The 8,749-nt window shown below is 40.4% G+C and overlaps 1 protein-coding gene across 2 annotated transcripts; it reads right to left on the bottom strand.

Moving 5' to 3' along the window:
* Positions 1 to 22: 22 nt before the first annotated feature.
* gosr2 (golgi SNAP receptor complex member 2) lies at positions 23 to 8,508 on the bottom strand. 2 transcript variants are annotated; one of them, XM_088436108.1, is made up of 6 exons: positions 8,345 to 8,508; positions 2,074 to 2,138; positions 1,348 to 1,456; positions 1,149 to 1,281; positions 633 to 773; positions 23 to 537 (listed from the first exon to the last, which is right to left on the bottom strand). In XM_088436108.1, exons 2-6 carry the CDS (start codon positions 2,111 to 2,113, stop codon positions 376 to 378), a joined length of 585 nt encoding a protein of 194 aa, XP_088292234.1. In that variant the 5' UTR covers positions 2,114 to 2,138; positions 8,345 to 8,508; the 3' UTR covers positions 23 to 375. The 2 variants fall into 2 exon arrangements, with proteins under 2 accessions (XP_088292234.1, XP_088292233.1); XM_088436107.1 differs by lacking the exon at positions 8,345 to 8,508 and adding an exon at positions 2,214 to 4,302.
* Positions 8,509 to 8,749: the final 241 nt, after the last annotated feature.

Raw genomic sequence — 8,749 nt, 5'->3', positions numbered from 1 at the left:
ACGGAAAAAAATTAGACAAACAAAGAAATGACAAGTTTTATTTAACAGAATTTAATCACTCACATAGTGAGACTAGAGTCAACTGTAAATCATGACAATGAGCTGTACAATTACAATTGTTTCATCTTCTCCTTCCAAATAAGCCTGTCACATTTCAATCCTCAACAGCTGTGCAGGTCCTTTATTTATCTTACAAAAAAAAAAAAACTTAAAGAGATATTTCAGATCAGCTTGCATTTCAAAGGCGTGGGTCCATAATAAAGGTAAAATACTGTTATGAAGGTGTAAGAACGATAACCGCACTGACATGAGTAATAAAATACATCTGGCACGGGGGAAAAAAATCCTCACAAGTGTTCGTGGGTCCGTTTAAGTTCACCCCAGATATCGTATCACCAGGAACATGAAGACGCACGTGAGCACCATCCCTCCTATCATGATCCACTTGTCCTGGGTGGCTCGCCTCTCGATGAGCCGCATCACCGTGTTGGACAGGCCCAGCATGTTGGCCACGTCCAGCATCTTCTTATGGGTACCCTGGCAAGCAAAAACACATGATGCAGTTTATTACAAGAAGGCAAATTCCAGGTTTTTGGTAATAATATCTAATATCTAAGTGTGTGGGCACTCACCTTGAGTGACGATCTTTGATCTCTGAGCCCGTTGAGGATGCTGCTCCCGCTGCCCAGCAGGTCGTCCATGCCTCTGTGTGCGTTGTGCAGGTTGGTGTTGAGCTGTAGCGTCTCGTCGATAGGGATGGATGTGTCTGCGTCCTGCATAAAATAAGATTATCATTCAAATGCTCCTGGCGGTTTATCATTCGTTTCCTAGAAGGTTATTTTGCCTCTTCAAAAGTGTTTGGTGTTTCCATTCAGTAAGAGAAAGATAATTTCAGATACAAGACTTTTGAGTTACGAGCATGGTCATTTAATGACACGTGTCATTCTGAAGACTGTTAAATAGTTTAAAGAAAATAATGTGTGCTAAGGGATGATTCAAAAGTGTAGATTTGAGTGTGTAAGGCATACATGAAAATATTGGTCTGGGATTTCAGTGTTTACATGTGAGTCTAACATACCCCTGCGTTAAACATTGTATCACTTTTTTTGTGTGCCTTTTTTACAAGCATCAAAATGTATGTAACTAACATTGGTGGTAAAAGTTCGGCTCATGAGCTCCTCCCGTTCTCGCTCCTGTGCTTCGTGAACGTAGCGTCTGTGCTGGAAGTTCTGCAAGGCGGTACGCAGATGCTGGACGTCGTACTTGAGCTGATCCACGCGCCTTTTGGAGCGAGGAAAGTGTTTTTAGAAGTAATTCCACTCAGAAGCGTTGACTTGCTCGACTCACAGTTTAGCGTTCTGGCGACGGTTGGGCGGCTCCTTGCTGGACTGGATCTCCAGGCGTTCCAAGTGGTTGAAGATCTGCTCGATTCGAGCCTGAAGTTCATTCTCTAACACTGAACAAGGAGAAAAGACAACCATTACATTACTTTATAATAAATACTTTAGTGCATTTGTTCATATTCTTTTTTTATGTAGGGTAGATACAGCATGTAGAGAACATGTATTCTAATTCTTCTTCTATTGTTTAACCACTAACATTTGGTTTCTTTTGCTATCTATACATTGCACACGTAATGTACTGAACCAACAATTTTTGCCTCTTCTCATTACATCGTGTACAGCTTCAAAAGAGTATTTTTGTCGTTATTTATCCAAACTTCCCGTTATTTTTCTTTAAATGAACCCAGCCCTGCAGTTTCCTGTTCTAAACTGATCACCAAGCAAAACAATCAAGCTCGGGCAGACATAACAAGAAGTGCGTGCAGAATGGTCATTAATTAGTCTTTAAAAAGAGAACAGGAAGGAATACACGTGTATAAACACACAGTGGTTGTCGCTAGCTCGGAACACTTCAGAGCTGTTCCTAAAATTTCTGCATAAAAAGGGGCAACATATTAGGAAGGACCACAACGATTAAAAAAGCAACTCCAAGATCTCGTATGTCTTACACATACAGTGTGCGGCTTATTCCAGCATCTGCATTTAAAAAAAATATATATTTAGTACTCACAGTGAACTGACTGGCGATCTGTTCTCTCCAGGTTGCCCATGAGCGACTGCACCTCCTGGATTTGCCTATACAGGAGTAGAAGTTAGCAATTAGCTATCTGGTTAGCTAAACAGGAGAGCATATCTGAATCAGTAACTCACTTGTTTGTCTGGTGGTAAAGCGTCTCCATCTTTGAGAGACTCTTGCTACTCGCTTATTTTACGAATAATTTATTTTACGGATTTATCGTCCCTCGGCGTGTAACTACAGGGAGCAAAGTTAATCAGGTCTCTGTATCGTTGGAGGAAAGCACACGTCATCACCGTTTGTGTACGGAAGTTGGAAAGCGGAAGCGTTGTGACGTCACACAAAACATCGGAAATTGAAGATTAGAGAGCGTGCGCACTGGCCGCCATTTTGGAAAGGTACCCACATAGTTGTAGTTAAAGCATTTGAGTGACGTTTTTAGACTTCAAGTAATATTTTTGTGTGTGGGCATTTTTTTTGTTCCCATTTGCAAAAGGGATTTAGTCGATGCTCCATGCCAGTCTACAATGCCAACAAAGATTCATTTGACACGTGTCCTCAAGCAAGCTAAGACTGATGAAATGAAATCATGCATTATTTTAAGAGATTAAGCGTCATGCTATCCCTGTTCGGCCTAATGTTTCCAAAAGGTGAAATAAGATTACAGCCAAAATATTGCCATAGAGCAGCATTGTGTGAAAGTATTAAATCATGGGATTTCCCAGCCAACATTTCACAACAGATCCTCAGGTGGAAAACTGATTCCTGAGCCAAAACCACACTTCAATCACCTTCGTCCTCCATCATCCTGTTGACTAATTTTAAGGCAAGGAGGTTAATTAGTCCAGTGAAATCTATGAACGAGCTGTTACAAGCTCCTCTTCTTCTTTTTCCCTCCCAGTAATATTTGTTTACCTCATCGGGCACAGCCATCAACAAGTTGAGCCAGACAGATGGTGCTTGACTTGATGGCTGCTTATATCTCGAGGCTGTGAAACTGTCAGTAAATCTAGAGATGCGTTCATGCCACTTCTTGCTCACAACTGCTTTTTTCCCCTCGGTTGTCATAACACATCCCCCTGCGGCGCAGGGAAGCGCCAAATGAAGGCCCCTGTCAACTGGTAGAGGTCCACAAGAGAGCATTTACCGCCCCCCCATCTCAAGGTCGCGGGGTTCTTTTCTTTTTCTTTCGGTCTGTCTGTCTTTCTTTACCTTTCAGGCCCCGAGGAAAGGATGAGATGAGCTTACTGCTTTGCCTCCACACCTGAGCACCACGGGCACAAGCCACTGTCCAGACTGCAGGTGTGTTCAAGGTATCTCCCCCGCACCACTGCCTGACCTTACCTTCGCCAAGGAAACTCACCATTCTATCAAAATGTCTGCCTTAATGAATAATATACTTCTTTGTGTGGTTTGGGAGGCGTTTGGGTAGGATTAGAGTGGATGAAAGACATTGAACCCGGCTGATTGCCAAAGAAAGACCAGTTCAATTCTCAAGTAAGACTTGTTCAAGGCAGCGATGAAAGAAAGATAAGTTATTCAGCATTATAATTTTGTCAACGATGCCTGCTTTACATTGGGCTCCATGGCTCCTACTAATGAATTTACTAATAGCTCCTTCCAATCAAAATGGCCTACTTCATTCAATTTAAGTCATGTCAATTGAGACTTTTTCATACAACTGTTGTGTCAGTTGGTGATACTGGGGACTGAAAAAAAAGAGAAAAAAAATCCAGAGAGCAGATCACCAAAAGTCTCAAAGAAAAAGCAAAACATATATTGCCCATACATTATGGAAAGACCCTAATTCTGGAACCAAATAAGGCACTTTAGTGGATATGGATCCTTTCCATGTAATGCACAAGAAGCACACAATTTTTCCCAGGCAGGCAATTGGCAAACATTTACTTACAATGTTAAACTAAAATGCATTGAGTACATTGGTAATGATGAATACTTAGTATTAATGATTAGGTAAAAAAAAAAATGGTCCTGCTGCAGTGATCTTCTAGTATCAAAATCCATTTCAGTGGGTACCATGTTAAGGGTTAGGAAGGAAGTTTCCCAGTCATTGTAATAGATCATAACCCAACAATTACTAGTCACAGAGACTGACTGAAGTAAAGAAGACAATTATGAGAGTAGGAGGAGAAGAGAAAAAAAGGCCTTCGGCGCCACAATTTTTTGGATACCACTCATTTTTTGAAGGCATACTGATCTTCTTCTCATTTCCCCCCCGAGGGAGACCATCCACTCCACTTTGAAGCCACTGTGACGAGACTCTGAATGAGAGCAAAATCGGGGCCTGTCAGAACCTTTCCTGGCCCGGCCCAACCCGGCCCGCTTGGAGTTCTGCTGGGAAAAAAAAGGAGCATGCTTGCAAGTGAGTCAAGTTCTGATTAAGCTGATCAGCTTTCCCTCCTTCCGACAGGCTGAGACCATCACATCGAGCTGTCAGTCACACACACGCACGCACACACTCACACACAGCCCTGTGGCTACACCACCTGTGACAAATGAGAGATGCTTGCTTGACGGCTCAGGCCTTCCCCTATACAATCACGCTGGTGGTCACAAAATGAGGTACACTATATATTTGATGTTTTTATACTACTGCTTTATACTATACAATATATTCTGTTATGTTTTTGCCTCGACAAAGATATAAGTGCTAATTTTTTGATGGGTGAATGCTTACTTATAATGTAGCATGCTAAAAACATGCCTGGGCCCATAATGTTAGTTCCGGAACGCCTGGTGCCTGAATATTGAGCTATGGTGCTAAAGTGTAGCAAATTTGTTAAAATGCTAACAGTTCATATGCTAACATATAGCAATATTCTGGAAATAAAAACAGGAGTTCAGGAACCGTTAGGATTAAACAATTATGATTTGAATCATGCCCTATAGTCATATTCCAACCTTTTTTTTTTTGCACCCTCCACTTTCAATCAATCAAATCAAACATGATTGTTTACGTCGCTATTCGTAATAAAACGGCCCACCTCAAGCATCAACATCATTGTGTTGCCAACATTCCAGACACAAGGTCTTCCTCCTCCTTTTATCAGTGTGTTTTTCCGCTCTTGGACAATGTTGATGCCGGAATGTGTTGGTATTGGTTGTAATGGAGGTTTGTGAATATGTGTGTGTGTAGCTGAGAGGAGTAGCATGGCGCAGGGAGTGAGTTATGAAAGTGCACAAAGGCGTTATCATGTCCGACGATACCGGCCGTCTTGTTGTTGCTGCCGCAGGTGTGAAAGTGCAGCATGGGAACAGCTTTTCCCAGGAGTTCCCTGCTGTATACTCATACCGCATGTGTACGTCAGCGGCTGAACATTTGTGTGTGTGTAAATCAGCACTTTATGGCATCCCTTCCATGGAAAATATCAAAGAATAGACCATTTCTTCATGTTTCTAAAATTAATCCAGTGTATATGTATATATGTATGCACAAACATAAGATGCTTTTACGGTCAAACTGAACTCTAGTTGCGCGATCAACGTAAATATCACAATAAGTATTCATCCTAACAATGAATTATAGTTAAGGGGAAATCATGCAGTTCAGCTCATGAAATTTTGTGATTCTTGGAAAGTTTGTTGTTTGAGTATAGGACCTCAACAAGCACCGTAACCGATCCAACCCCCCCAAAACACCACGCACCCTGTCACCCCCCCCAATAGAGGTATGCACTCAACCTTGTCATAGCCCGGGGCAGTGCATGTTCTTGTTATGGGTTGAGCAATTGCATTACTCATTCCTAAATTCCTGCCCAATGCTGTATTCTGTGTGCAATATATCCGTAATCTCCATCCCTCATTTATTTATTTATTTTATTTTATCTCTGCACAAAATCCATTTCTATTTGTTCCTTTTCTATGTTACGGTTTAATTTTACCGCCAAGGTTCTGTCATGCTACACAGAGGATTAGCACTGATGCTATCAAACACTTGAAGAGCCGGAAGTCTTGGTCAGGTTTTAGGTGAACCCCCCCACCTGAGGCTTCGCGTTTCCGATTACAAATGAGGAACCAACGCGTTGTGTCCTTGAGCTAAATCATCCAACAAATCTTTATGCATCACTGAGCCACCCACAAATAAGTCACGTATGAACCTCCGAGCGATGCTAGCTGCACTAAACAATTTTACAGTAATAAGCAGAACTAGAAGAGTACAGTAAAAGCATTAAAGCGGAATGAAATGAAATAATTTTGCAGGAAAATATGCCTTGACACATACAAAGTGTACTTCATAATAGCTCAGTTCAGCGTGCAAATTGCCTCATTTTCTTGTTGTTTTTTTGTCTAAAAATGGAGTGCAGCATGCATGTAGACAGAAAGGAAAGTGTACATTAAATTAAATGTTAAAATAGAGTAAGAGTTTTGTGAATAAAGGCTATTTCTCAGTCACCTTAGTTGTGCCGCATTTAAAAACAATCATTTTTTTTCTTTTTTTTCCCCACTTTTGTTGATGATTGCTGAAATTGACTGTAAACACTCCCACAGCACTGCAGACCTCCCACTCTTAGATCTGCCAGCTTGTGCTTGCCGTCAAATTTTTATTTTTTTTATTATATTATTTTAATTATAAATACAAATATAAATATTGTATTATTTTTATTATAAATATTTATTTATTTATTTATGCATGCACATTTCTTTAAAAAAAATATTATCAAGTGTGGTTATAAAAATATATAATAAAAAAAAATAAAAAAACCAACCAAACTTTAAAAAGAGTGAACCTAAAAAAGTATTAGAATGAAACTCGGGGTCCATTTTGAAAGTTACTCTATATTTTCAAATGTGGTACTAGCAAAAAAATGCTTGAATTCTTCATTGTTTTGATTTACTATTAAGGGTAGTTAACTTGCACTTGTAAAAAAAAATAAATAAAAATGGCAATGGCATGTTTGGGCCTAGCTTAACTTAGCTTAGCTTAGTCGAGCTTCACGCCCGCACTGAAGAACCCAAATACAAACACGCCCTCTCACATATCACTTACTCTCCTGCTGAGGTGACCACAGGTGCACATATGCAAAAACGTCTTTCTACCTTCACCTGCATGATGTCAGGCCTTTGTCAAACACACACGCACACATGCACACAGTGATATTAATCGCAACCCTACGTCTAACTCCCTCCCACCCCTGGTCAATGCCACCACCCCGGGGGCTTGTGCGTGCGAATCCCGCGGTAGACTCCGAAGCCCCCTTTTCTGCTCCCTCTCCACTCTGTCTGGAGAAGGGAAATGAAGGCTTTAGGAGTTCATTATAAAACAACAACAACAAGCAGCATGAGGAAAGTGAGGGGGGAGTGGTAGCCTCGTGGGGGTCTGTAGCCCTCCATCCTATTTTCCTCCGCGATGTCCGACAACATGGACAAAAAAAAAAGAAACATGCCCCTCATCTCTTTTCTTATCCAGCAGTCACGTCAATTTGAGTTAAATATTGATTTTTGATATTATAATATGGTGGTCGAGTTTTCTAGTAGGCTAGTCTGTGAACTTGTTTAACCTCTGCCACCAGAGAGAATAATGACACATTCAGGTGTTCTTGGACTTTTTAGCTTTAAAGGAAAGGGAAATAAAATCTGAAGTGAAGCTCTTCAAAGTGAAGACTTGTGTTTTAAATGTTATAAGGATACATGTGAATATATCATTATATATAGCTTAACCTTCGAATATTCGGGTGTTTCTTCAAGTTAATTAAAACACTAGTGGGCAAATAACCAAATTTGGAACTCAATAATTTGGTGTTTCTCATTAGAAGTTCCACCTGGGAGTGATGTAGCCTGCACTAAGCACATTTTTTCTGCATAGCACTTTAGCTGTCATTGACCCCCTTTTTTGAAGACCACTATTGCAGGTGTCGTGTCTATATTTGATAACTAAGTCTAATTTGCTATTGTTATTAATGTTGGGAGTAACAAAGCTGTATTTCTGTACTACTACTTCAGCTACTAGTAATTAGCATAACTTTAGCGCTTTCGGTAACGTGGAACCATATTTGATTAAACTTTTTTTTAATAATAGGAACGTAATGGAGCAAGGAACCAGATTTGGTAACATACGGGGTTCAAAATGGACTCTGCAAGCTTCAGTATGAGCCAATAGAATCACATAAATTCCGCAAGGGTTGTTTATACAACATTATTATCGTATACAGATTAATTTGGAGAAATCAGTTGTTTGGTCTATCTACCTTAACAAATATGATTCTGTGCTAGCTATACTGCTAATAATAGAGACAATTTGTCTTACCTCTACTCAGTACAAGGAGTTGTTGTTGATGTACTAAGAAAGAATAATAGTCCGTAATCACTGCCTTTAGAAAGCAACATCAAAAGCATACGATCATAGAAACAAAGTGTGTGCAAAATACGTTTGTGATTCACGCTTAATCGCACTTAAATGGCCGGGCCGACCGCTCGTTTGTTTGCGTGTGTGACATTCCTCAGCGTTATCGTCCTCGTTGTGATCATCATCATTACCATCATCATCACGTAGCGAATGGCCATAGGCACAACACCTGTCGGGACGACTCCTGCCAAAAATCGCTACCACGCTAATGCTAAGTGTGTGCGCGCACTCACTGACATCATTGACACAGTATCTTACAAACATTTTCCCATTTATTTATTTTCTTTAAATAAGAAAGCAAAGATT

Source organism: Hippichthys cyanospilos, chromosome 16, assembly GCF_059441005.1.
Source record: "Hippichthys cyanospilos isolate Australia breed blue-spotted pipefish chromosome 16, RoL_Hcya_1.0, whole genome shotgun sequence".
NCBI classification, from domain to species: Eukaryota; Metazoa; Chordata; class Actinopteri; order Syngnathiformes; family Syngnathidae; genus Hippichthys; species Hippichthys cyanospilos.
The sequence above is the reverse complement of the archived record's forward strand: the minus strand, read 5'-3'. Positions and strand labels throughout refer to the sequence as shown.

Excerpts from the sequence above, each read along its gene's own strand:
- gosr2 (XM_088436107.1), bottom strand. The coding sequence starts at position 2,242 with ATGGAGACGCTTTACCACCAGACAAACAA. Across the intron at positions 2,139-2,213 it reads CTTTACCACCAGACAAACAA|GCAAATCCAGGAGGTGCAGT; the intron begins GTGAGTTACTGA and ends ACTCCTGTATAG. Across the intron at positions 1,457-2,073 it reads AGATCGCCAGTCAGTTCACT|TGTTAGAGAATGAACTTCAG; the intron begins GTGAGTACTAAA and ends CTCCTTGTTCAG.